Source organism: Kwoniella shivajii, chromosome 4 (genome assembly GCF_035658355.1).
Source record: "Kwoniella shivajii chromosome 4, complete sequence".
NCBI lineage: Eukaryota > Fungi > Basidiomycota > Tremellomycetes > Tremellales > Cryptococcaceae > Kwoniella > Kwoniella shivajii.
In genome coordinates, this window is record NC_085911.1 from 1760979 (window position 1) to 1788072 (window position 27094).

The 27094-nt window shown below is 43.4% G+C and overlaps 8 protein-coding genes across 8 annotated transcripts; 2 read left to right on the forward strand and 6 right to left on the reverse strand.

The window, feature by feature from the left end:
- Positions 1–1470: 1470 nt before the first annotated feature.
- On the reverse strand, positions 1471–7932 carry IL334_003632 (uncharacterized protein; the record flags this gene model as incomplete). Its single annotated transcript, XM_062935361.1, has 31 exons — positions 1471–1577; positions 1644–1687; positions 1743–1835; positions 1892–1913; positions 1979–2068; positions 2139–2252; positions 2302–2415; positions 2464–2578; positions 2631–2779; positions 2850–2893; positions 2953–2980; positions 3044–3181; positions 3244–3326; positions 3380–3484; positions 3538–3593; positions 3648–3709; positions 3759–4605; positions 4670–4984; positions 5038–5327; positions 5384–5400; positions 5464–5613; positions 5671–5732; positions 5783–5865; positions 5923–6036; positions 6087–6270; positions 6332–6386; positions 6444–6465; positions 6520–6672; positions 6740–6950; positions 7007–7549; positions 7639–7932. The coding sequence occupies 31 exons, from the start codon at positions 7930–7932 to the stop codon at positions 1471–1473; spliced, it is 4704 nt and encodes a 1567-aa protein (XP_062791412.1).
- A 550-nt stretch (positions 7933–8482) lies between these two features.
- On the reverse strand, positions 8483–10042 carry IL334_003633 (uncharacterized protein; the record flags this gene model as incomplete). Its single annotated transcript, XM_062935362.1, has 7 exons — positions 8483–8541; positions 8599–9002; positions 9058–9134; positions 9195–9337; positions 9411–9579; positions 9649–9809; positions 9892–10042. The coding sequence occupies 7 exons, from the start codon at positions 10040–10042 to the stop codon at positions 8483–8485; spliced, it is 1164 nt and encodes a 387-aa protein (XP_062791413.1).
- A 355-nt stretch (positions 10043–10397) lies between these two features.
- IL334_003634 (uncharacterized protein) lies at positions 10398–12984 on the reverse strand (the record flags this gene model as incomplete). Its single annotated transcript, XM_062935363.1, has 9 exons — positions 10398–10705; positions 10779–11201; positions 11262–11320; positions 11387–11405; positions 11479–11711; positions 11811–11874; positions 12036–12097; positions 12168–12384; positions 12537–12984. The coding sequence occupies 9 exons, from the start codon at positions 12982–12984 to the stop codon at positions 10398–10400; spliced, it is 1833 nt and encodes a 610-aa protein (XP_062791414.1).
- Positions 12985–13720: 736 nt separating this feature from the next.
- On the reverse strand, positions 13721–15725 carry IL334_003635 (uncharacterized protein; the record flags this gene model as incomplete). Its single annotated transcript, XM_062935364.1, has 7 exons — positions 13721–14399; positions 14469–14694; positions 14782–14949; positions 15010–15212; positions 15277–15365; positions 15425–15527; positions 15577–15725. 7 exons carry the CDS (start codon positions 15723–15725, stop codon positions 13721–13723), a joined length of 1617 nt encoding a protein of 538 aa, XP_062791415.1.
- Positions 15726–16038: 313 nt separating this feature from the next.
- Positions 16039–19635, forward strand: IL334_003636 (uncharacterized protein; the record flags this gene model as incomplete). Its single annotated transcript, XM_062935365.1, has 13 exons — positions 16039–16317; positions 16362–16544; positions 16643–16710; positions 16764–16909; positions 17002–17270; positions 17336–17376; positions 17443–17688; positions 17740–17812; positions 17860–18689; positions 18768–18881; positions 18961–19388; positions 19478–19527; positions 19615–19635. 13 exons carry the CDS (start codon positions 16039–16041, stop codon positions 19633–19635), a joined length of 2748 nt encoding a protein of 915 aa, XP_062791416.1.
- A 176-nt stretch (positions 19636–19811) lies between these two features.
- IL334_003637 (uncharacterized protein) lies at positions 19812–21196 on the reverse strand (the record flags this gene model as incomplete). Its single annotated transcript, XM_062935366.1, has 2 exons — positions 19812–20368; positions 20467–21196. The coding sequence occupies 2 exons, from the start codon at positions 21194–21196 to the stop codon at positions 19812–19814; spliced, it is 1287 nt and encodes a 428-aa protein (XP_062791417.1).
- Positions 21197–21515: 319 nt separating this feature from the next.
- IL334_003638 (uncharacterized protein) lies at positions 21516–22758 on the forward strand (the record flags this gene model as incomplete). Its single annotated transcript, XM_062935367.1, has 5 exons — positions 21516–21680; positions 21807–21989; positions 22071–22156; positions 22241–22325; positions 22423–22758. The coding sequence occupies 5 exons, from the start codon at positions 21516–21518 to the stop codon at positions 22756–22758; spliced, it is 855 nt and encodes a 284-aa protein (XP_062791418.1).
- Positions 22759–23169: 411 nt separating this feature from the next.
- On the reverse strand, positions 23170–26734 carry IL334_003639 (uncharacterized protein; the record flags this gene model as incomplete). Its single annotated transcript, XM_062935368.1, has 13 exons — positions 23170–23310; positions 23379–23594; positions 23654–23727; positions 23790–23907; positions 23958–24347; positions 24425–24606; positions 24659–24862; positions 24923–25055; positions 25134–25491; positions 25562–25893; positions 25994–26187; positions 26299–26526; positions 26677–26734. The coding sequence occupies 13 exons, from the start codon at positions 26732–26734 to the stop codon at positions 23170–23172; spliced, it is 2628 nt and encodes an 875-aa protein (XP_062791419.1).
- Between the last annotated feature and the right edge of the window lie 360 nt (positions 26735–27094).

Consider the following 27094-nt stretch of genomic DNA (forward strand, 5'->3'; position numbering starts at 1 on the left):
AGGTAATCTGTGTTTCAAAGAGGATGATCGAGTCAAGCAAGACGGAATTAAATAGCTTTCCACTGAATGACAAGATTGTATTCAGGAAGAGCCGAAATCATGTATAGCACTCGATATGCAATGGCACTTGCAGTTCAAAGGAAGATGGGAGGGAGTATGGACCCCCGATTTGGGTTTCAAATGACTTGCTGTGGAATGATCAACACTCCTATCTGCGTTGGGGGTGATTCGATGAGTACGACATCTGGAAACCCAATCTGAAACTTCATCGGAGCACCAAGTATTCAATATTTCCACGAGTTAGGAAAGGAGAAGAGACCATGCGATGCATATCATAATGAAACTAGGAAGGATATGTAGAGTCGAACTAGACAACATGGCGAATAAATCGTGAATTACTGATAATGAAATACTCGTTGACGATGGAAGGTTAAGCTCAGAGCGGCAACCAATGTCTAAGATGAAAAAGATATCAAACTTCGAAAATTCATACACTGAAAGGAGGATGTGGAGACTGAGATGCACGGGTTAGCCTGTCAAGATGCATCACAAGAACGATAGAAGCTTTTTTGACATAGCATCACTCACGATAGTCAGATGATCGATTTTCTTTAAGCACACGAGCTGCGGTTATGGCGAAATTCAACTATTTGGCTCTTTCGATTTCCTTCCTTTCGTCGTCAACAGCCGATAAGATAGTTTCGGTCTGATCTGATCGGTAGGCAATGATCTTTGGAGGGGAATCAAATGCGCTTATATTGCCGACGAACATAACGGCTGAGGGTTTGACTTAAAATGCGAATCTGCATCAGACCTTTTGACTTGGTACAGCGTCTTTCATAGCCGTTTCGACAGTATTTGCGAATTCTTGAGCCCGTTTGTCACGAGTGGACGCGTAGCCTGTGACCCTCGCACGGCGCTCTTCTGTCCGTCGATTGAAGCTAAAGCCTCAACCATGTTCACATCAATGTCTCGAATGGGTGTTCATCTTGCATTGATCAGCCTTTCGTCAGGCTTCATCAGCTTCGGCTACTGTAACACTGATCAAGTCCGGCAGCCTAATAGAGGATGGTCGCAAGTCTATAGAATCAGCATGCAGCTGGCTGTATCGGGAGAGATCAAGCTGGAAAGTTGGGGGCGCGTGGGAGACCCTGCTGTGATGTAGATGTACAGCTTTTCACAGACCAGACTAGTACGGCATGATGTGTTCGGTGTGAGCAGACGGTAATGCACAACAAACTTCATCACAAACAGTATGAGCTTGCATAATGTCCGTTTCCAGCTATGATCCGTGGGATTTGCTTCATGAGGTTCAATCTATACTACAAGTATTTACAGGATGCAAGCACTTTTCGTGTATCAGGGTCAACATCGAATTTCCGATTATTTGTCTCATACAGTAGTACTTCACAAGGTTTACTTACCCAATCATAGCAATTAAATTTGAGATCGAAGGTGAAATTCCATAGTCTATGAACGAGCCATGGCGATCAAGCTGTTGAACTCTTCTTCACCTTGTGCCATACATAATCCGTGGAAATTGGTTGTTGGATCTTCCATCAATTTCAGCGGTTCGCCTGGATGCAGTCACCAGTTCAGCAACACCTCTCTTCGTACCGCCAAATAGATGGAAATGCACTCACCTGATTCAATTATTTGCCCTTGGTCTAGCACGAGGACTTGATCGCTATACAAGCATTGTCAGTTTGGTCATATTCACATAACAGATGTAAAGGACATACTATTGCATAATTGTAGCAAGGCGATGAGCAATGACAAGCATCGTGGTTTCAGCAAAGCATTCTTTAATCGTAGCAGTGATCTTGGCGTCCATTCTGCGAAGCATATCAGCGAGCGACACATGGCTACATCTTTATATTTTTCAACTTACTCAAAATCGACTGATGATGTGGCTGGAAAAGTGGATAGATCAGCTTGACCAGACTTCACGGAGAGCACCATCATAGTTACAACTGACCTTCGTCCATAACGAGGATCCGAGACCTTTTCAATAATGCTCTAGCGAGGCAGAGAAGTTGTCTTTGACCTTGACTGAAGTTAGCTCCCTCTGTCGTATAAAATCCGGCCGTCAGTAAATAAATCTTCTAATGCTGAGTGAGTCGAGCTTGGGATCTTACCAATAGCTACGTAAGTCTCAAGGTTTGCGAAAGGATTGTTCTCCACTTCATCTTTCTTCAGACTTTCGGATAGAAGATGCACTCTTCGAAGAGCTTCATAGATCTCGTAGTCATCTGACATACTAGTCAGCTACATCCACCTAAAAAATCTATCACGAATTACCTTTTGCACCAGTGATATCCAGAGCATCACGCAATGTGCCCGAGCAAAGCATTCCATCTTGAGCAACCATGTTCAGTCGTTTCCGCAGCTCCGGCAAAGCAATTTTGCAGATATCTGCTTGGACCGTCAGTTCATAGTCAACCCAAGTAAACACCGACTCACCGATTCCATCGATGGTCATGTTACCACCATGAGGTTCAATAGCTCTGAACAAACTCAACGCCAAAGTGGATTTACCAGAACCTGTAGATCCAACGAGACCAACACGCGTGCCGGGCTGATTGAAGAATCAGCAATGAACTTGTCTCTTAAGAATTGGTTTTACTCACCTTAAGATGAAAAGACACCCCTTTAAGCACCTCAGGTAGATCTGGTGCATATCTGACTCGAAGGTCATTGACATGGATCTCACCGCGAGCCGGCCAGGTGCTCTCAGGGATCTCGCCGTCTGTGGATTCGTGATCGGGCATAGTGATATCTGTTTCCACATTTCCAGGGTTAATACCGAAATCGGCTGCGAACACAGGAACAGAAGGATTATTGCTCACAGTGATTGACTCGTTCAGCACTGACGAAAGTTTGTTCTAGAGAGCTATAAACCGTATCCGTTTAGCAAACGTTATTTCACGGCGCACAACCATCTCGACTTACCTGTATTGTTCCATCCACCCGAAGAGCCCTAAGAAAGTACCAATATTATTATACAGATGTCAAGGACATAGACCATGCAAGACTTGCTTACCCGAAGAGACGGTCATCGCAAAGTTCAAGATCAATCCAGCTTGAGCAGCTGAGATATCTTGTCTAACTAATGCAAAGCCTGTGGCAGCGATTACAATGCTAGCGAACGACCTTATGATTGCACGGACCCAATTCCAAACTATAGGTTTGTGAGAGATCTGTCAACATTGTATGGAGATCGAGGAACAATTGTTCACATACCCGCCCAGGCTGCCAGCCAAGTGACTCGTTCTCTGTTGTTGATAACCTTCATAGCATACATCATCGATTGATTCTGGCCAAAACTAGTTTGTCGGGTCAAATTTAGCATGATTCTTCAGTTGACGTTGATGCTTACGCTCGGATCATGACAACACCATCAATCGATTCGTTATACAAGGAATACAAGGGGGAAGAGGCGGTAGTCGTCAGTCGTCGAATATCCGCTCGCAACTTGTTAAGCCTATAAGCACTTGTCAGTTGGATCTCGTCGCCGAAGTAACAGGATCATCCTACTGATTACTAATCCAATAGAAAGGGATACCAAAAACTAGAGTTACCAATGCGATGACCTGGAGATATCGTTAACTTCAGCTCGGAATATTAATAGTACGATAAATGCGTACTGGGGCTTTGATGAACACCACTGCAGCAGACGTAGAGAGTGCGAGGCCCTCCATGACAGTCCCTATCGAAGCATGCTCAGCTGAATCACCATGATCAGGGATTTGACTTACTCCCAAAATCGTCAGCAGATTGACTATCCAATCTGAATATATCTTGACCGAAGATATTGAGTATTCGGCCGTGGGGGGTTGTCTCGAAGAATTGTAGAGGGGCTTCGAAGACTCTCGTCAAGACCATCTCATGAATCTTTTTGCTCCCAGAGCTGTAGAAGCCGACATTCCGAATACCGTATAACCAAACCCACCTGAATGATCCTATTAGAATTCCCCCTCCTGCTATGGCCGAGTATACGATCAAATTGTAGTTCAGATCGGAGGGATCAAGATCCGAAGTCCACTTCTCTAACCAAAATGTTCTGCCCATGGTTGTAGCTCGATGTGCCGCGAACAATAATGCTAAAGCCGACCAATACCAAAATCCGCCGGATGCTCGGAAGACTAAGAAGTAGTGACTTGACGCCACTCGACCCACAGACTTGTGCTCCTCCTTATACAAGTGTCGTAGCACCGCACTAGACTCATCCCGCTCTTCGAACGCATGAGACTCTCTCCGAGCTTTGGACATCTTGGGTGATTCGGACGTCTCGTTGATCGACGATTCAGGTGGTGCAATGTCGACGATATTAGTCAAAGATATGTCACTGGCCGGGCACGCTTGTTCGACATTACCGTCCTTACTAAGAGATATGACATACTTCGCCATTGGTAGCACGAGCGACACGTGATGACTGACCAAAACGACTGTACGGCCCTTCAACAAGTTGCCTCCGAAACATTCGTTGCAGATAAACTGAGCTGTGTGAGCGTCGACGGCTGAAAGAATATCGTCTAGATAGATGGTCTTTGCAGGTGAATATAGGCATCTCGCCAGGTTGACTCTTGCTTTCTGACCGCCACTCTGTTTCAGGGGCGAGCGATTAGTGCTCTACTCTTTGTTCCATACTGTATGGGGGTAGACTCACTAATGTCACACCATGCTCTCCAACTTCGGTTAGATCACCTTCTTGGAAAAGTTCTAGGTCAGGAAGCAATGCGGCTTGTCTCAAGGCCTCGCGATATCTTTCTCTCCACATAGGCTGACCAAACAGCACGTTGTCACGGATGGAACCATGTCTAATAAAGCTTTGCTGCGGAGCATATGCGACTGATTCTGTCAACCACTCGTCGGTGGTCCATTTGTCAACACTGCCAGGATATACGGGAGTAGAATCGGGCAATGACCGCGGAGCGATGACTTCGCCTTTCATTATGCTAGCCTCTCCAAGGAAAGCTCTAAGCTGATGTCCTTGTTGATTAGCATTTAGTTCAAGTTTGATAGCAGCCCACTCACCAATAGGGTCTTTCCCGAACCGAGAGGGCCGCACAAAAGAGTCAAGTCACCTTTAGGAACTTGGATGTGTACGTCACGTAAGGTAAAATCAGAGGGTTCCCCTAAAGATCTTGATTGATTCTCTGCAGATGGCCAGCCGATGGTGGCGTTGTCACACATAATGTAATCAGAAGCCCTGTTCCATCGTTCTTTGTCTATTTCAGGTTGACTCAGGAACCGACTCAGACGATCTAGAGATACTTTAGTGGACAGAAATGCCTGGATGATTTGAGGGAAAGCACCGAGCCCATCTAAACGCAATAGTTCAGCTACCAGTCTGCTTGTCGAGATTACATAAACAACGTACCCTTGACTCTGCTGAAACTGTGATCGATCATGTATCAGTGACTAGACGTAAGGTCTAATGTGTAATGACTGCTTACTCACATATTCAGTACTACAAAAGCGGTGGCTGGATCAAGGTTATTGCCCATGACTTTGCAATGGAACCAGAAGATCACAAGGACGGAGAGTATTGGAAGCTGATCAGCAAGAATGTTGAAAATGGTTCCCAGAGTATATCGCCATCTTTGCCAACTACGGCACGTTCTCATCAGCCTAGAATGCTGCGCGCGGTGGATCTTGGTTACTCACCTGACTTCATGTTCACGCAGACGACGGACTTTACGAATGAAATATGGTTCGAATGCATTGAGCTTAGAGCTAGATCAGCTCATACACTTCCTTTGGAACCGTCAATACTGACTTTGATAACCTTTATACCTAATAGAAATTCTTTGAGTGCACCGGTTCGTGCATCTCTGGCTCTTGCCCATTCTTTGTCACATTCTGACAAGTGAAGAAATATCAGCAATCGTCGCAACGCCTATGGTTGACTGCGCTCACGGTATATATATCTTGAGACTAGCCAAGATAAAGGTATGCTCAACGGTACACAAGCAATACCGACAAATGCACTAACGCCCAGCATATTGTATAACATTACAACGGCGATCAATACTGAGTTAGTCATAAGCGCCATCAGCCAATGCAGGTCTTTTATGACTTACATGTGACTACACCGTTGACAAATCCCCAGATATGAGTGGCCATTGCAGCGATAGTCCCCGTGTCAATTGTGAGGAGATTCATGACTTGACTACGGCCTTGATTTTCTGCATTCTTGTCTTTACCTGAGACATTGTGCGCTTCCAGAGCTTTCGCATCGGTTGTTCGCAGGATTTTCGAAAACAGCTATGAATCGTCCGGTCTCACTACGCTGCATCTTGATCTAGAGGTGTGGGAAGAGACTCACCATGGAACTCAGATTCATTCTAATAGGAATATGAAGCATGTAATTCTCTCGGACACTATATAGCGCGACGTCCCTTGTCAATGATCATCGTATGGCGGTCCAGGTGACTCACTTCAAGTAACTAGATAATAATACTAGAAGACAGAGGTCATTTTTGTTATCTCATTGATGAAACTGCCAAATCTCACCATCGAATGTTTGACCACCTAGCAAGCCCCAACACATCAAGTACGCATAGCTCTTATCAGATCCCTTGGGATCTTTGAAAGTCTGAATGAGCTCGTGCATGGCGGCGATTTGTATGAAACTAATAAGGTTTCGGATGAACTCTAGAAGGAACGCTGAGAACGTTTGAACAATGATCAGTAATTGTCCTCAAGTCAATCGGTCATCATTGCTAGAACTCACTGATAAAGACTGTTGTTCCTTTACCCCGCCACATGGCCATGACCAACGTCCAGGTCGTTACTTTATCCGTTCTGATGGCTTCTTTCCCCTTGTTCTCTGCAGAGAATACATCTTCTCTTATTCCGCTATTGCGTGTTTTCTCCTCGAGTAATGGCAAATCGTTCTGAGCTAGACTTTCGACTTGCATTGATCGGTGGGCAAGATTGGCGATCTATATTACCGAATGTCAGTGCTGTGGCTTTGGAAATGTTCATAGGAAAGACTTACGTATCCAAGGAAGACAAAGCTTAACATGGAAGAATGGTCATAATCGAAGACGTTACTCTTCTCTTCCCCATTATCACCATAGCCTTCACTGCCTATCGTTATTCCAGATAAAGGCACCTCATTCTCTTCTTCTTCCGCAGGTGTCATTTTGATTGTGACCCCGCTATTGGTAGTACTATCCTTCTCTTTCTCTTCGTTCAAACCAAATCCGGTTCCTAATCTAGGAGGTGGATAGTATCGTTTCGGTCCTCGTCTCATACATCCGACAGCCAAAAAAGAGAAAAACAATGATCCTATCCGGAGGTAATATACAAGAGCCGAGTGTTTCGTTCTAAGCGCAGGCAATGCAAGATGAGACATAATAGTGTAGTATATTCCAGGTAAAGGATGTACAATGATGAGTGAGATTGACAGAATGAAAAGGGAGGTACAGAGGTTCTTATGAAGACGGATATTCTTGATTTCTGGTATGTGTGCTAAAGTGAGTGTCCGGATGGAAACAGGTTTGAAAACAGATAAAGTGTAAAGAAGGATCATGAATGCCTAGTGGTTATAGATATCGTCAAACAGCGTCAATCATGCTACTCGGTCGCAGAATTCCTCTGACGCTTGCAGTATAGTCAAGCACTTACAGTGAATATGACTCCAATGACATCCAGCATTCTCGCAGCAAATCTAGTCTGATCCTCAAAGTGGTCCATATCAAGTCTAGGCTCTTTCATAGACATGACAAGATGAGTTATCTCCAGTGCTAGGGTAGCTGCTAAACCGAGTCCTAGAAATACCTTGCAGAACCTGACATTCCGCCTGAATGAGTCCAGAAAAACAGGTCGATCCAGATCCTTGATGTCTTCATGATGTGCTTGTTGAGCTTCGGGAGGAAGAAGAGTTTCCGTTTCTGATGGTGTCTGTGCATCACCCGACATCTTGGGAAAGTTAAACACTCAAATCAGTAGAAGGAGTAGAAAGCGATGATCCGATAGAGGAGGGTGTTCTTTCCGAATGTAGTTTATACAAGGAACATGAGATAAAAGTAGCTAGAGTCTAGTATGGATGTTGACTAGATCGAGGGCTAGGGCTCCTCCTTTGTAGTTATGACGTCCTTCGAAAGCTTCTTCAACTTCCATTCATCAAAAGCTGCGGTTGACTCGACATCGATCCTTATCTCCGAGGCAGTATCGGGCGATTCCAGGGTTGCGAAGTCCAACAGGGACCCGTATATGCGTTTGATGCAAAACAAAAAAAAGGATGAGATGATATTGATTGATGGTGATGACCATTGAAAGTGGAGGTTGATGAAAACGTGCAGGCGGAGGCAAGAAATTGGGATCAAAGCGAACTTTAGATCAGCTCATTTACAGTCTTCGCGTCGCTGAATACCACAGCTATGTCTACGTATCATGAGGCAGATGATATTATATGGTTATGTCATGGAAATCTACATGTGTAATATGGATGCTTCTTCCGTGAATTCCTTCATTCTTCATCAACTTCAACTTCTTCCACAATTATCACCTCTTCCTCATCTTCCTCCTCTTCCGCATCATCCTCGTTTGATTGTCCATTCACCTCACCATCACCATCGCTATCACCTGATCCAAACTCTATACTTACCATCCCTGTTGTCAATAGATAACCGATCATCGCGACTGTAGCTCCAGCGAACCATAACCATCTGCCCCTCTCAAACCTCTTCTCCTGCGCGCTTTTCCCTTCTTTCTTTTCTGGCTTCTTGGCCGCTCCAGCTGATTCACTGTATGTTGAGAACCATGATGTGATCGATTCGAAATACGTTTCCTGACGCGCAGGGGGCGGTGAGATGCGCAGTATCGTCGTCCACGAAGAATTTGGGAACAGTAGTGCTAGTATTCGATCATGATGAGATACCAGTGCAGGGTAATCCGACCGTATGACATCGGGCAACAATGAATTGGGCAGTGATGGTGTCAGAACAAGAGTAATATGAGCGAATAAGGCTAGATCAAGAGTCGTAGGTCTGCACACAGGAGTATCAGCATAGACATCATCTGAGGGGTCCAAATTCGGCTCACCTATCCCCGAAGAAGTATGTTTTTTCCCCTAACTTCCGGACGAGTGGATCGAAGGCAGTCTTGATCTTCTTCACGAGCTAGGTAGCGATTCATATCAATAAGCGAGAATGCACTGCTGAAAAAGGAAATGGGCTCACTTCTTGTTCACCCCATTTCTTTCGTCTATCCTCCATATCTCTACCAGCTCTCCAACCGCTCCAAGCTCTAGGAGCTAATGTTCCAGCAGGTCCAACAACAAACGCCTCATCTAGCTTCTTTCGATCCTCGTCCGCTGCATCACCTAAGCAAATTCAATCGATTTGCTCATCAGCATGGCCAATTTGCGTGGCATTATGAAAATACGGACAACGTACCATCGTTAAGACCGCCTAGACCCCATAAGCCAACATGCTGCAATCTCGATCTGACGATACTTCTCAGCCGTTGGGGGATATATTGGTTCTCAGGGAAAGTCAAGTCGTTCAATTGAGCTTTTGCGATAGTTTGAGTATAGTTAGGTGGGAGGGAATAAAACGTATGATTCTATCGGAGCACGTTGATTAGCGGCACTCGGACAGTGTGATACCTAGGAGGTCTCCTATTCTGACTTACCACCAAGTCAGTGATATTCTGATTGATGTAAGCTTTCCAGCAAACAGAGTCTACTTTATCTTCCCTTGATAAGGAAGAATCGGGATCATCAATCATCGGTAAAGACGTTATATGGTTTTGTCGAATGTGATGTCCTAAATGCGTTATATACGGTAATTTACCTATTAGCGATTACAGAATCAGCCTTATGTATCCTCGCTAGTAGACCAGACGATATCAGAGGTGGTTGGAGTGAAGACTTGCCGCCATTGTATCCCCATCGTCCTGTCGTTATTGCCCATCTTCCAGGACATGACAATTGCAGTAAAGAAGCTAGATAAAGCGATTCAGCGTCTGAGGCTGGCAGAGGGTCGAGAGAAGGTGTGGCATGCAACAATATGGGAGGACTAGACATTTCAGGATTGCACAGATCGCGGTTCTTATGACTTTTCAGCTGTTATTAAACTCAATCGAATGCAGGTTGAGAACTGGCAATGAAGTGTTCAACCATTCCTCTTTTATCTGAACAATCTGAATGCGATCACAGGAATCTCAACTTTTTTGATCCCGTCTTATCGAAATGTGGCTACAAAGATAGTTCAGGTCAGTTGATACTCGATGATTGAACCCAAAAGGTGGGTTAGATATCCGTAGTACCATAGTATGCATGAATCGTATGAGATCGATATCATAGATAATCCGCTTTCTTTTTCTTATACATACAAACTGGAGTCGGGTTCGGTGGGCTGCGAGGTTAATCCGATATTTTCCTAAATTATCTTCTGCTCTAATGGTCTACCCAGATTTAAATCCAGATCCTTGACTCCCTGTCCACCTTGTTTCGCATATTCACCTGCGTCACTTGCCCATTCTGGTTCCAAAGCATCTTCTGTTCTCGTTTTGACTTTTCTCAATTCATCTTGTTTCTCTTCTTCTATTTGAGCAGGAGTCTCCATAGCTTCTTCGTCTGGTGTGTGAGGCTGTGATGGTGCATATCTTGATTTACGTCTCAAGTATGGTCCGTATCGATAGAACAGGAATGGTAGAGGTGCGCATGCCGTTGCTAAAATTGCAACGACTATTCGCGTCATTGCGTCAGCCTTGACCTTCATCATTTACCCACTAGAGTATGGGGTAGTAGTCAAACTCACTAGTTCCAGCTATATGTAGACCTAAGTTCCTATACATCAACACTGCGAACAATGGGAAAGCAGCGCCGAACAGACATCTCAAGACAGCCAACGCAGCCAATGCACTCGCTGCGTATAAAGTATATGAATCAATGATATAATTGACCATTCCAGTAAAAATCCAAAGGAATCCTAATCCAAATGGTATACAAGCTAAGATTGACCAAATCCAGTGCACAGGAGGAGCTGAAGTCCAAGCGAACCAAAATAATCCAATAGGTAATAGGATAGCTGCAATACATGCTAGGGGTAACCTGGATTCAGGCGGTGTAGGCCTTCCAGGTACTGTCGCTTTTTTATACCAATAATTACCGAGTGGATTGAGGAAATTAGCTAAGACAAGTCCAAATCCCATTCCTAAAAATGCGAGTCCGCCTTGACCCACTGAGCGAGTTCATGGTCAGTCAAGTGCTAAAGGCGGACTTTTGAAAAACTAGGACTCACCTGACCATCCTCGCACTTCTTGGTAGATCAATGGGAAACATGCAAAGAAAAGATACAGGCTAATGGAGAGAGCGATCGGATCAGCAACGAACAACAGAATTGTCACATCACCAATGGCCACTTACATTCCATAGACGATAGCACCTGTATGGAAAAACGCAGTATAATCAGCCCTCGTATGCCCATTGGATCTACCGTTTCGGTGAAAATTACTCACCATAGATGGCGAAACAGCCAACGATGACTTCCGTAAACAACAGCTCGAAAGGTCTCCATAAGCCAATCTTGATGATTTCAGCTTTCGTTTTCTTGTTCTCATCATATTTAGCGATATACATCAAATCCTTTCCTTCTTCTTTCGATATCTTGGACAATCTCGCTGCTTTGCGTCTCAAAATTGTCGGCGCATATGACTCGGGTAATATAGCTATCGTGGCTACTGTCACAGCGCTGGGTGGATCGGACAAGATTCAGCTTTCAACGAGGACGAGAAAAAAGTCGCCCAGGAACGAATGATAGCCGAAACAGATCAGAGGAAAACCGACTTACATGGCGTAAATGAACTGAATCCAGTAGACCCATCTATATCCACATCGTTCAGTTACGTATCCACCTAGATGATTGCAGGCGGATAATATTTAGCATCCGAACATCACAGCTCACAGTCAAAGGTATGGGGTAAACCCACCTATTATTGGACCTGGAGAAACGCAGTACAATTGCAAGAGTAAGCGCAGTCCTTCGTCAATGACAATTACAGGTATCGCAGCTCACCTAGAACAGGGCCTAAGAAAGGTGCAAGTGAGAAAACACTCGTTGCCATAGCTCGTTCATGACTAGCGGTGTATGTGAATGTAATTTATGATGAGCATTCAAGGTAAGTTCGTCCGCCAAGGTTTGACTCACGCAGCCCACATATCACCGACTTGACCACCTGCATTAGTCAAAGTGGAACTTCCGAAGAAACCAGCAAAGAATCTCATCACCAATAGAGTAACTGTGTCATGCGATAAAGCGGTTCCTAGATTGAATAATGCGAATACTGGGAAAGATATATTGAAGGCGAAATTCCTGCCCCATATTTCGGATATCGGTGCCCATATCAAAGGACCAAGGGAAGTTCCTGTGATTGCAACAGAGATAATCAGCCAGAATGAAACGATCGTATATCTGACGAAGAGGAGATAAGTACGTTCTGTGCACCTGACTCCTCTGGCTTACCAGATTCCCCGTGAGAGTACTGGGAGAGAAGAATGTGAAATACGAACAACTTACCTAAGATGAATAAACTAATCCCAGCCGTGCTCAACTCCCTTGACATTCCAAACACAGGTAATATTGAGATGATCGTACTACTATAACTGACACTTGCAAATGGGGGACATAAAGCGGTTACTCCAATTAACATAGTCAACCACCATCTATATGTCTTATTCCAATTGTAGGGATTCGTCTTGTCATCCGGTCCAAAATCTACCAAATATGGCTCGGCAAGAGTCCCTTTTCCAGGATATGAAAAATGTGATTCCACATACACTTGCTCATCAGTCGAAGCCTCCCCGTTGCTATCAGATCTTGGAATAGTGGGTATTGGTGGAGAAGCTCCGGGCATACTTGATCGTAAGGATGTTTTGGGCGATGTTGACGTTGAAGGTCCCGATGGATGAGGGGAAGATGGACGTGGTTGATCGACTGATATTGTCGATGTGGATGATAATGACATTGGGGTCTCAAAACCACTCCGAGTCATCTTAATCTGTCTTTCTTGCAAGATCCCTCTTAAGCGCTGGAAGATGAAGTCCAGTTTTACCTTCGATTATCGACTGTTAAACAATGACAGCTACTATATACAGGAAAGATTCGATCCAAATCAAAAGACCGACTGTTCACAAAACTCCGTGGAACAATTATCAATAATGTAACGAGCGAAAGAGCAACGCTCTTCTTTTTAAGGGGATATAGACACAAACACTTCAAGTCGCACTTGTCATGATCTCGCTGGCTCCAATGAGTTCAGAAAAATCAGAAAGAAAGACTGTAGCGAGCGTAGAGTATCGCTCATATGGACGTGATTTCATTATTTATCGGCCAAATCCGAGTTTTAATTTCCATCATTTTCCCTATTAAATCTCGGTCACTTTGCTTTGCTTTTACGCCCAGGTCGGAGGTCGTGCCGATCCACCTTTTTAAGCTTCGATGAGTTTAACTAAAATCCCAATATGACGGGAATGCGGGTGGTGGAGGACCATATTCTCTTGAAAACGGCCGCGGTCTGGAACAAGATAGAAGTGATTGATGGAAGACGATCAGATGATTTCGGAGGGACGCACCGGTCCCATATTACTTATCATCTACTCAAGTATGGTCTGAGATTTGTGATTCAACTATCTACTCGTACAGTTCATTTGTTCGATGGACGGTATAGCCTTTGCATATTTGCATATTCACACATGGTACATTCAGTTCTCCTGTAGGAGGATGACGGCATTCATCCATAGCGGTAACCATATCGCATAAATACCGGGCCAAGTCAAATTTCCAACTTCCATCCACTCTTTCTGTAAATCAATACCCGCATGCCTGATGAGAAATCTGGTTAAGACTCCAGGTGCTAATGCCAGGATGGGCACACAGGGGATTTCGGGTAAACAGAGATATAACAATGATATTATAGCTAGAATGATTGCTTGAGGGAAATTTACCATTGCCAAAGTAGGTATCAAAGCTCCATATAGTAATCTCATTAATGATCTGGCAGATTTTTTCGCAGGTCCTCTAGGTCGGCTTAAAACGGCTAAGGGTATGGATATAAGGTAGATTGGATGTATATCGAATGCCCAAGCTATACCCGAAGCGATGAATGCAGGAATGATATACCTCAAGCCTTCTAATGGTAAAGGGCAATCAAATCCACCTATAGTCAAACTTGCACCTAGTAGGACAGCTGCTGGAAGGTAATGCCCCACAGGAATGAATTGCCATGGTCTTGGAAGGAGATAGAAGAAGTACGAAGCGTGTAATCTTTCTAAAAGGTTATTCATTGACCGGAGAGTCGATTCAAGTGTTCGACCGAGTGTGTGGAATCCATGAGGTCCAGTCGCAGGTGTAGCATAGAGTGTGAGCGAGTCTATGCGATGTCTAGATTTTGGAGTTAGTCAGCTATCATATACTTCATGCTGGCTGGATCTGAGCTGTGGGCAGACAAACCTTGCAAGTACACCATGGGCAGCACTGGCCCGACCAGTCACCATAAAAGCGAAGTGATGAAGGAGATGCTTGGCACCAAGAAGATATTTTCCAACCCATTCGGAAGCAGAATCTGGAATATCATCAGGGATGTTATGATATCGGGGTGGAACGCCTCCTGCGTATTGTGAGACTTGAGAAACGGTATTGATAATATCTTGATTGGGCAACCGACCATTGACTCCCTCTATTCATGACTACAGATCAGCTGTGGGACTATAAAAGCAAAGACTACGAAGAAGAAAGAACATAAAGCACTGAAGCGTTCACTTACCGTAGAATAGTCCCAGATGTGAGAATGAATGTCCTGGATAGTCAATATTCAACCCAGTCCAAATGACTCCACCAAACAGATTATGGTATTCCCTCATGAACCCTTCGAGCCCATGCATGTATCCTTCTCCGATTACCAAGATGAAGTCGAAAGCCCAATGATTTTGACCTTCAGAACATGACCCAAATCAGTTCGAACACTTTTCGAACTTTCAGTAGGAATTCATACCTCTTAGGAAATCTCCAAGCGCCAACAAAGTCGCTATACCCCTTAGATTCGGTCCACCATCCCTTGATATCCAATTTGCGGAGACCAATATACTTTCTGTGCCTTTTGATCTTGGTGGTAAGATGTGCGCATATGTAGATGATGAAGTATTCGATGTTGAAAGTCCCGAGGCCGATAACGTATCTTGTAGAAATGCTGTCCGCCTATTCCGGATGTCAGTCAGCTGTAGTTGAAGAAGCTGAAACATAAAGGAATGACCAGACGTACTCTTCGAAAGTCCCATTCACTATGCGTTCTAATTGATCTAAATATTGATCTGCTTTATGTACGTTTGCCCAATCGAAATACATCGTCACCTGTTTGCCTCGGATAAACACACTGCATTTTTGCCCATTGCAAAATAGGGAAAACTTACTTGAGCAGGTTGTAATGCATGTTCATCTACATAAGTACCCTTCCACAATCCTTCATACGGTAGAGCAAGTAGCCATAACAGACCGATGGTGCCCAGTATCACGCTAATGCATTGTCAATCGGTTTCATCCCAAAAAGCGCAGATCAACTTACCGGATGAGAGGGATCCTTGTCCAAAGTGCATCAATGACCTTCCTCCGCCTAGCTATCGTTTTCGATACGCTGACATGTTCCGGGGTGTAATTGACACTTTTAGCGTCTGGAGGCGGTCCAGTAGGACGTCGCCTCAGTCGTCGTAACATGATACCGAATGTGAACCTGAGTGACTTCGAAATAAGAAGGACATCTGTTCAACAATAAAAAGTCACAAAATGCAAAAACACGTCGTATCGTACTTGTCAAAACAAAAGAAATGCGGGGTCTCCACGTGGTATTGCGTTTGTATTGTTGACAAAAGTTGAAAGTTATACGAGTAACGCACGGTTGACGGTGCATCGTCTTCCCCTTCTTCCCTTCTTCCCTTTCTTCCTCTTCTCATTCACACACCGAGGACCTACGCTTCCCTTCATATATTATGGGCATCGATTTAAGAGCCAGTAGGTGAGACACAGCAGAATGCCACCCAAGAAGGTACCTCGACCCGACTGGGATTGGATGTCGACAATTGCGATTCCCGAGGAAATCACTCTCGAACATCATCGTCGAGCGGCGGGGCTGAACAGTTGTATCTCTTGTCCTTACACATTCGACGTGGCCACCAAAAGCAAATTTGAAGATGATGATATTATTGAGACTGACTCGAAGGGTAAAGCCAAAGCCAAGAAGGTGACAGGGTGTACGAAAAAGGGATGTTCAGAGAATCCTAGGTGTTATAATCATCTTGGTATCGAGGAAGTGAGTGGCAAAAGGAAGGAACGTTCGAAGCTAATAAAATGTAGGTGATGAATCCTGAGGTCATCAAGTCACGCCTAGATCGACAGATTGGAGAGATACCACAAATCAGAGATGGTCCAGCTGGTTTAAGGAATCTAGGCGCAACGTGTTATGCGAATGCTTTCCTTCAATTGTGGTTTCACAATGTAGCTTTTAGAAATGGAGTGTATGCCTGTGTTACAACAGAAGTGAGTGTATCACCATTGTTCGATGAGCTGATGAATAGTCAACTCCTCTCTATCATCTCGCCATGGTCTTTGGAATGCTCCAAAATTCGAATAGACAGGTTGTCAATCCTATGGGCTTGATAGCGGCGTTGAGGTTGGAGAAAGGCAGTCAACAGGATGCAGCGGAGCAAGTCTAGAAATCCCCTCTCTCCCTGGAATAATTGCTGATTGCCCCAGCAGATTTTCCAAATTGTTCATGTCTGTGCTTTCAGCTGAATTTGCCAAAAACCCGAATGCAGAAATTCGATCTTTCATGAAGGACCAATTCGAAGGAACGATGCAGTATATCACTACTTGTCCTTGTGGACATGAAAGTACCACAGAAAGTAAGTCATCGGTCGTAATCCATTAAGCTGACATCGCGCAGCTTCTTTCCTCGAGATGGAACTGAGTTTAAATGATAATACCACTCTTCAAGATTGTATTGACGTCTTGATGACTCCGGAAAGGCTCGAAGGCGATAACAGATACAATTGTCCAGCCTGTATGAGACGTAGAGAAGCCACACGAAGACAAATTCCTGTCGGCTTGCCCCCAGTTCTCCATATGTCGTTGATGAGATTTGTTTTTGACTACAGAACTTTGACAAGAAAGAAAAGTCCAGCTTCAATAACCTATCCTAAGACAATAGTTCTAGCTCGACAACAGTACCAGTTGAGGGCGGTGATTACGCATGAGGGGAAAAGTGTAAGTTTCATCTCATCGCTTCTTACCAACGAAGACCTACATAAAGCTTATCACAAGTTGAGCAGGCTCATCACGGTCATTTTATCTGCGAAGTTTATCATGAGGCGTAAGTTCACTGCGTATCCGTCTGAGATACCAAAGGTGATTAGTGAGCTGATAAGAGCCAAACCAGGGAACAAAGCTGGCTTCTATGCAATGATGAGGAAGTGAAAGATCTTTCGGAAAGACCTAAAAAGAAACCACGAATAATGCTCAACCTCGACGGTGATACGCAAACCTCCAAAGATGCTTATATGTTGGTGTACAAGAGGAACAATGGGATAAGGGTTCAACCTCAACAGCCTCCACGTTTAATTATTGAGAAAGTCGAGGCACTTAACGTCACCTTGGAAAGTGAGATAAACGAGATTGGCGTGAAGTAAGTCATCCACTTATATTATCCGATTGGGAGATACTGATACTGTATTAGGCGAGAAGCCATGGAAGATGAACTGGCTCACCTTGACGGTATCAAGAGACTCGTCGCAGAACTTCTTCCTGGGGTATGTTAGTTTCCCGACTTGCTCGGCTAAGGCTAATTTCCTATCAGACAGATTGTATTGTTCCTCGCGAATCCCTCCAAAAATGGCTTGCAGCGGACACATTCCCGGCGTTGTACGAACCGTTTGATATGACGCCTCTCTTGTGTTCTCATGCTGGCATTGACCCTTCCAAGGCTGGAAATTCAACCCTAATATCAGAAGAAGCTTTTGAACAAATTCGTCTGTTGAACGAATGTCCAAGATTAGAGGTTTGTGCTGTATGCGTAGAAGCAGGATATCAGAGACTTTCCGCACAGTCTGACTTGAAAGCCCTTACTTTGTCTTTTGATGAAGCAAACGTTGGAGAAGGTGAATATGTCATCTCGAAACCATGGCTTGACCAGTGGCGTGGTGGAAATCTGCGACATGGAATTTTACCCACAGATGAAGGATTTACCTTATTCTGCGAACATGGAAATAAGGCTATTATACCCAAGCACCAACTCAAAGCTACATGTTCCTTGATCTCGGCGGAAGCTTTGGGTATCCTGAAATCTATAGTTGGAGAATTTGAAGCTTATGAACATGATGAGGAAGATTGCGACATGTGCAATTCGATGTTGTCGGCGAATGACGAAATCAAGAAGGCAAGATACGAAGAAACCAAGATTGATAGAACGATCAAAAGAACATATCTCAATTCAGGTATTGGGTTTGGTCTAAATTATTATGCTTTATCGCTAGACTTTGTCGAGAAATGGAAGAAATACATCCAGGGCGTTGTGGAGAAGCCCGAGCTAAATCTTGGTTTATGTGAACATGGATTATTGGATTATAATCCTCAAATGGAGCAACCGCCTGTACTCGATGAACGAGGCTGGAGGATGTTAACTGAAAAGTGAGTATCTCATATCTGGAAGTCTGGACTTGCATCGAACATCGATATGCTGACATTCGAGATCTTGACGTCCTATAGGTATGGCGAAAAGGAACCAATCATAATTCAGTTCGAGTCAAAACCTCAACGCGGCAAAAAAACTTGCGTCAGCTATTTCCAGCCTGATATCTGCGAAGAATGTTGCTTAGCTCGGTAAGTCTTGCTGAACGTGAATGCTGCCGCGATGGACTACTGTCAGAGAATCGCAGAATATGTGCTGACGGTTGAATAGACGCTCGAACTTCGAAGAGATTGAGGTACCCATTAGAAGAGCATCCTCACCTGAGCCTGCTCCCGTGTTCGCCAAGCGGTCCTCCTCGCTTGTGAATGGGTTCAACAAGACAGCTTCATACAATGGATACCGGAGTACTCGGTCCAAGTCTACCAAAGAAATTCATGTTTCAGCTACGAGAGACACCTCCGTCAAAGACTTGAAAATCGAAGTTATGGAAGTTACCAAGTTTACTCCTATACACCAACGTATTAAGTATAAAGGTAGAGAGCTAGACTCATCTGAAACGATAGGTAGCATCGGGTTCCTGAAAGGAGATGAGTTGACATACGAAGAGATTGTGGAATTCGACGACATTGATGAAGATGGTGAACTTGTGAATTGCAATGGGGAAGGATTTGGTGGTACAGCTTTATTGTCTCGCATAGGTGAGAGATTATTTTGTTTCCTTCTCACAGCTCTACTTGCCCTACTGCCTTGATACAAATGATAATTTCTGATACAATGGTCGACATAGCATGTCCTCAATGTACATTCGAGAATGATGGAGCTGCGTCAGCTTGTAAGGTTTGTGAGATAGTAAGCAAACTTTTGCTGTACCCTGTTAAGTATACCCACCGACGACAAGCACTGACGTTATTCTTTCGTATTCAGCCCTTCAACATGGAATTTTGATGTCGATAAACCAACATCATTGTGAAAGATACCCTTGAATGTAGATATGATTACCAAGCAATTTTGTATATACCGAGAAGGAGACCATCCATAATGTCATGTTACGAATGTATGATACAACGATAAATTACAGTCTAATTCGTATTATTGTCGTCAGACGAGCTACATATCCCACTTCATATCTTGGTTCTACGCCAAGGTTTCTTTTCCAATTTGTCGCTCAATATTACCCAATCTTTCTTTATAGTACCACCTATCAAGGCAGGGCTTTTCTCTCTTATCAAAAGGCATCCTTCCCACCATTCCTTGCTATATCCAGATAATGGACACCAGTTCAAATGTTCATCAACTAAGTCTAGTGTTTTTCTTTTAGCCTTGTCATTTTGTTCCGAAGGGATGTCGAGGAATGACCAAAGTCCAATACGCCTTTGGCAGATCCTGCAATGTATTATATCTGTTTCTGGGTTTGATCCGACTGTCACTTTAGTGCAAGGGGCATTAGGATAGTAAGGAAACCATCCGAATAAAGCTAAAATAGCTGATGAGGATGATACAGAGGAAGAATGATTCGACAGCGATTGCAATAGAGATGACTCTTGTATTGGATTTAGAGGGGATGTGAGTGATATTGATGATAGTGAGATTATCGATTGGTTCAATATTTGTGAGAGTGGGGATAAGTGAGAAGTGATTAACGGATGTAGTGAGTTTCGAAGTTGGTCGTATAGATTGGCTGTATTCAGAAGATGGAACGTCAGTCAACTAGCACTGTCTGAATAGAGTTCCGAAATCGGATAGAGAGTGAGCAGTAAGATGCAGATCTGCACTTACCAGGTGAACATCTTGTTTTCCAAGGACAAGTTTTTGTATGATTATCTTGAAATCCTTTACTTAATCTCTTCGCAACTTCTATTCTAACTTGTTCGTTTGTAATATCATCTAATCCATTAATACTCCAAGCTGAATGACATGAACCGCATCTCAGCGTATTTCTGGAATGGTTGTACCATCCTTTTAAAGAAGCGTTAAGAGGCGACAAAGTATTTGTATCGCCATTCAAAAGTGGATATGGATATGTGTGAATTTGATATGTTCTCAATCTACTCAATAGTGCCAGAGGTGAATACGGAGCGTATAGCTGAGCAGATGGAAGTGGTGATGGTATAGGTTGTGTTGATAAGATTATATTTTGTGATATGCCGTTATTTGATGATGGAGGACAAGGATATATTCTTTGTTTTTTGTTTTGACCAGGTGATGCAGTTGAAGTTGAAGTTGAAGAAGATGAAAATACAGAAGGTGAAGATGATAATAAAGAATCTAAAGCTTCTATGTATCTCTTTCTAGTATACCTCTCTGTATTTGATGAGATCTCATCCATCAGATCAGATTCAACGATTTCTACTTCAATCTCAGGAGCTAGATCGTTCAATGGTGGATGTATTTCTCCGTCATCATCTCCTTCAGAGTCGGAAGAAGGGAAATTCCATTCATCTTCCGAGTAAAGTAGTCGAAAGACATCACGTAAATCTGGATCTGGGGATGAACCTTCCGACATCATGTCTTCAGTCGATGGGCCTGATTGTAATCACAAGCGACGATGTGAAGGTGTATATGGATACAGTCTGTTGTTCGAAAAGCAGCAGATTGTTGATCATACTGTTAGTACTCGTAGTAATTCAACAAAACCTGAACATCTTCCACGTCATCATATTTTCTTTTCTCTTCGTAATCCTCCCCGTTGCTTTTCTTGAACACCGAGTTGTCAGTTCTTAGTCTTCTCTCTTTTCTAAACTTTCCTTCTTCAAGCGATTGCCGTTTGTCAAGTTACATGTCTCCTACTGGCTAATAGACTCAAATTTGAGTATATCGACTCCGAGATGTCATCCTTCGACCCTTTCGAAGCTCGAATGCAATTCCTTCAGTTGATTCGGAAATTAAATGCTTCACAGCAATCCATTCAAAAAGTAGTAGGTTATGCGATCAAATATGGATCAAGATGCGGAGAAGACCTATGGGAATGTATAATTGAGCAATGTGGGAAAGTGAGTCCTCGTATTGGGTCGATATCAGTCCTTATCCCGATGGAGAGCGATTATCATATAGCTGTCATCTGCTCAAGGTGGAATGCATGATAGCTGATTGCTAATCTGTTTCATCACTGTTTATAGGGCTCTCTGAACAATCGAATAAATATCTTATATTTCCTCGATACGCTACTGGAAGCTTCGATGCCATTGGGACCGACCGAAGCTCCATATCCTGAATTAGTCAATAAGAACCTTCATGATATAGTCGGGAAAGTAGTTCCAGATAGTAGAGAGGGTGTATTGAATCTAAGAAGTGCAAAGCAGGCAAGTCCATTTCACTGGTCTTCTCTCAGCTATCCATCAGCGCTTTATCGGACGATTTAAGATAGCTGACGTGTTATGTAGATACTGGAAAGCTGGAGAATGAGGAGAGTGGTAGATCATGATGTGGTTGAAGAAGCGTTGAAATCGTTAGAAGGAAGAGCGCAAGGGTGAGTTTCAGCTAATCCTATATAGTCTCACGAATGAAGTGTTTTCATAAAGAAAGCTGATAGGAGATATATTGTGGTCAGCAGTGATGCCTCGCCAAATAAGAGGACTCTCGAACAAGCTTTTTCGAAAAGTGAGATACTCAGAAGGATGGAGGAAGATCGGGAAAGGGTATGTATAATCCGCTCTTTGGCTTGATCCCAATTGTCATGGGGATATATTTTCCATCGTTTTGCATTTGGACTGATCATCCCATTCACTCAATTAGCATAAACGACTACGTGAACGAATATGGATTTTACCTATACCGCCACTTGTTCCTCCATCTCAAACAAGCTCACATACAAACCCAAAACTGAAATCGTCACCATCAACCACATCGCCTTTCACCCCTGCCTCACCTTCACGTTCGAGACCTACCACAAGTTCCACTCCAGTTCCTGTGAACGGTAAAATGGCTCCACCACCTATACCTCCACCGGCAGACCCAGAACATGATACTTCAGTAGTCTCAGTCGAAACGGCTTTGGAAGTCGAATTTGAGCAAGCGTGGGAAGGTATAAGTGAGATTGATGATGATGAACTAGCTAAGATGAGAGAGTGAGTTGTACCCTTTGATCCCAACATCTCTTGCGCGAACCTGCAAGATGATGGCGAGCTGGAGCTGGAATGATGCAAATCGCTAATCTACTTGTCAATAGAGATATGGGACTAGCTAAGTTGGAGCTGCCCACCATCCCAATATGAACTGTCATCGATCTCAAGGAAGAATAGCAGAAGAAGTTGTATTTATATCTGTCTGTACGATTACCGCTTATAATCCTGAACATGTGCCATTACCAAAACTTTGCATGCACATGCTTTTCACATGTTCTTACACACCAAGAGATTGATCATTGACCTACTCAACTGTCACGAGCTTTGCTTCGTATAATAAATGTAAGTGAACGAGGTATAATTCATGCAAGGTTTATAAGCAGCTTCTTCATCACTTTCTTATGATATAATCTTTCTTTTACCTCTTCTTGCTAGTATTGGTGTTCCCACTTGGTTTCACCGATGCTCCGCCGCCACTCAACAAAGTCTTTACACCTATCAACGCATCTCTCCTAGAATCGGCGATCGCTTTCGTAGTCTGGGCTACAAATGGCTCATCCTGCCAGAAACAGAAGACAAAGTAATCAGCATCTCGACCACTTGCCATCATGAGGAAGTTGCCCTCACATTGATCCAATCCTCCAATACATGTGACCAGTTCACTACATCTTTCGATAATAGTTCTATCTTCTCTAAAACAGGTTTCGAGGCGTCTTTCAAACTTTCCTTGATCTCTTTCAAGGCAGTCACAAGCTGTACTATCGAAGGAGACTTCTTTTTCCCTTTAACAGGCTTGTTCGCTTCTGTAACTCGCGTAATGACGAGATCAAGGATCTTAATCAACTACACTCGAATAGTCAGCTTGAGTCTTTCTCTGTAAAGACGCTAAAAACTCAACGTACCTCGTATAAGCATGTGAACGATTGGGTCTGTTCCCATCTTGAAGAATGATCGGATAAGCATAGTCGGACGCTCTCTGCGAGCCAGAGCGAATTATATCAGCTTAGTTCGCGTTTGTTGATGGTTTTTGCATCTCACCTTCATATATTGATTGGAGATGAATCTGCTCAACTTCTTCAGTCGAACTGATCGCTCTGCTGGCAGATTTTAACAGTTGATTGGCACTTTTGATCATGGCGATTTCGGCAGGTAATAACTGAGTTTTATGTCAGCATCCATCACCAAAACAAAAATCATCCGACTCACTCCTTCACTTGATGTGGTCCTCTCTTGCACCTCCTCTCCAGATGTGAAATTCCCCATATCCCTATACAATCCCGCTAGCGACTTCATCCAACTTGAATTTACTTCTCCTCCTAAACTAGTCAAATCCCTAATCAGAGGTCTAGATCCTCCAATCTCATAGATCAATTCCCAATTTCTCAAATCAACCTTTTCTTCCTCTTTCAAAGCAAGATCGAGCTTTTGGAGTAATTTGACGCCGTATGGTGCTCCTATGTAAGTGGCCAGACGAGCTTGTTCGATCGTTCTCGTATGATTGGTCATTGAGTACGAGAGTGAAGAGGAAATATATTGGATTGAAGGGATCTTGGAATACGTTTCATTCGTTAAGCATTCTTTCACATATTCAGGAAACTACCATCAAGTGACTATGGTCAGCATTTAGAGATCCTAAATGAAGTCTTGCGACAAGGGATAAAAGAAGAGCTCACATCAATAGAAGTTCGTTGATACATATCACCGGCTTTCTTCATATGATCATTCCATATTTCTTGATTATTACCTAATATACTTTCCGAAGCTCCCCTCTCAGTAAATATATGCAGTAAATTGTCCAGTTGGATTTCTGATATCTTAAGACTTGACAAATGAGGAGGTATGAGGGAATATGCACCTTTTAACGAGAATGATTAGAACATAATCAGCCGCATTCGCCTAAGACTTACCAATCAAACGATATAACCTAATTAATAGATAATGTCCATGTGCACAAGCTGGACTATCATTCACTATTTTCTCAAGGCAGACTACAGCCCTTAGTGATAATGTTATATCCTCCTTGCTGTTTGACCACATCTCCAAGAGCAGTGATATGGCTACCAGACCTATAGTGTCCGCAGGTCTAACATCGGTTTTAGGTAGATTTTTACCTACATCATCTGGAGTATCAGTTTCACCTATTTGGCTGATTTGAATGGGATGTGACTGACCATATTTTGAGCCTGAAAGATATAGGTCCCAGTATTTCTTGACTCCCTCTGGGGTAGGTTTCCATTCCGCATTTTTATTGCGAAGAAGGTAAATTTCCGCATTGACTTGTTCTCTGAACGACTGTTCATCCGTCTACTTGCATGCATCTTAGATCAGTACTTTGCTCTACTGATACTTTGATGGGACGAGATACACTACAGGATGACTTACATGAGATCTAGCTTGTTTCGTCACAAATTCTCTCATTATTTCTTTCCTCTCAATGTCATCATCTCCTATTATACCTTCAAGCTCGGTAACGATAGGACCTTTTGATCCCCACTTTATCCAATATTGCTCGACGAGCTTCAGCCATCTCTCGTCATCGAGCAGTATACTAGATGGAACGTTCTTCCTCCTGATTGATGACTGAAGTTCAAGTCGAGCAAGTGAAGGGGCTCTTTCTTTAGATCCGATTTCTTTTTCCAGTGTCACTAACAACTCATCGATTGATTCCACGGCTCGAAGATCCGTGGGTATGTCTTGGATTGTGAAAAGGAGGTACCGATAATAGGCGTAATTTCTCTGACTGCAAAACTGGTTCAGCTCTTCCGTTTATGTTTATGGATACCGCCAATCAGTGATGATAACAAACTTACGAGTCTTTGTCATCTTTTAATAATTTACTGACCCAATCTCTTTCTTCCTTCCATGTGCTAACTTTTTTGTCACTTTCCATTCGACTGAGAATCTCTTTTACGCCTTCCATACGCCAATGTAATCGGACTAAACCACCTTGTTTCCCTTCGTCTTGAACGAATCGCAATGCATCATCTAATTGACCTGCTGAGAGGAGGATCTGAAGTTTCAACCATAACGTTTCGGAAGTCGTGGGTGTTTTAGAGGTATTGAGCAGTAACAAAGCTATTTTACATGAGAATGGTTCGACTGGATGTGGAAATGGTTTCGAAGGTGTCGGTTGGGGTGCGTTCTGTGGTGCGGTGTTAACGATAAGCCGTAGATTGATGGGTGCCTTTAAGAAAGGAGAGACACACGGAATGGATATAGTTATTTCAGCAACAATAACTCACCTTGACCCATTCGCTCCACGCACTAGCTCTAGCCCATCGTTCATCTCTAGTCAGGTTGAACAGCTTCCTACTACTTTTTACCAATGCATCGACATCTTCAGCAGCTGCAGCATGTAAGAAGACCTGTTCTAGCAATGGCGGTGAATCAGGTACTTGCTCCGACAGGTCGAGGTACAGCTTGAGAGCAAGGTCGCCTGTTGATCAGTATCAAATAATCAGCCAACAAGATCCTCCCTCAATCGTAACTTATCATAACGTAAATCGAAATCATAGAGTAATAGACGAAAAGAATAACGAAAACTCACGTCTACCCATATTCCTAAGTGTTAATCCAGACCACCAAACACCTCTTCCAGTCATATCACCTAAACTTTTAACTTGATCGTATAAATTCAAGATATCTTGTTCTGTTGATCCTGTCTTTTGGTTTATATACATCTTGAGAATTAAGGCAGGTTGTGATTTTGCATGTTTTTTCAGATATCTCGTTAGAGTTGATTGAGCAGGTATCAGTCGATGCGATGATATGTCATCTTCGATTCGTTTCAACCAGTTATCATATTATTACGATCACATCATTGACGTTTTCGAGAGGATAGATAGAGTGTATGAAGTGAAGTTGTGTCAATCAGCTGAATAACAAATTCCCATCTGTTTGAAGATGGAAATCCCGCATAACTCACCATAAACAGATTGTAATTTCCTTTCTTCAGCTTCCCATTGCTGCAATATCTTTGCCATATTGTCAAGGAAACTACAATCAGCTACAGCTAAGAGCCCCTTCCGATGAGATACGTTATAGCGAGATGTAATCCGTTCTGAAGCAATGAGTCAGTGCAAAAACCAAACCAAAATCCCAAACTGAGAATGTCGAATGAGAAAATCTCGGTGTTGGTCGCCGAACTAGTCAGTTGCAGATGTTTTTTCGAGAGTTATATTTGCTGGTTCTGTTAAATTCAAGCTTATGATGCATCACATCATATCAGGATTCGTCACCATGTTCTTGACACAGTTCATGATCCACATGCTGGATTTATCCAAAGAACTCAGCAAGAAAAACGAGATATGCATGTATATCTGATGATTCCGCGTAAAACATTA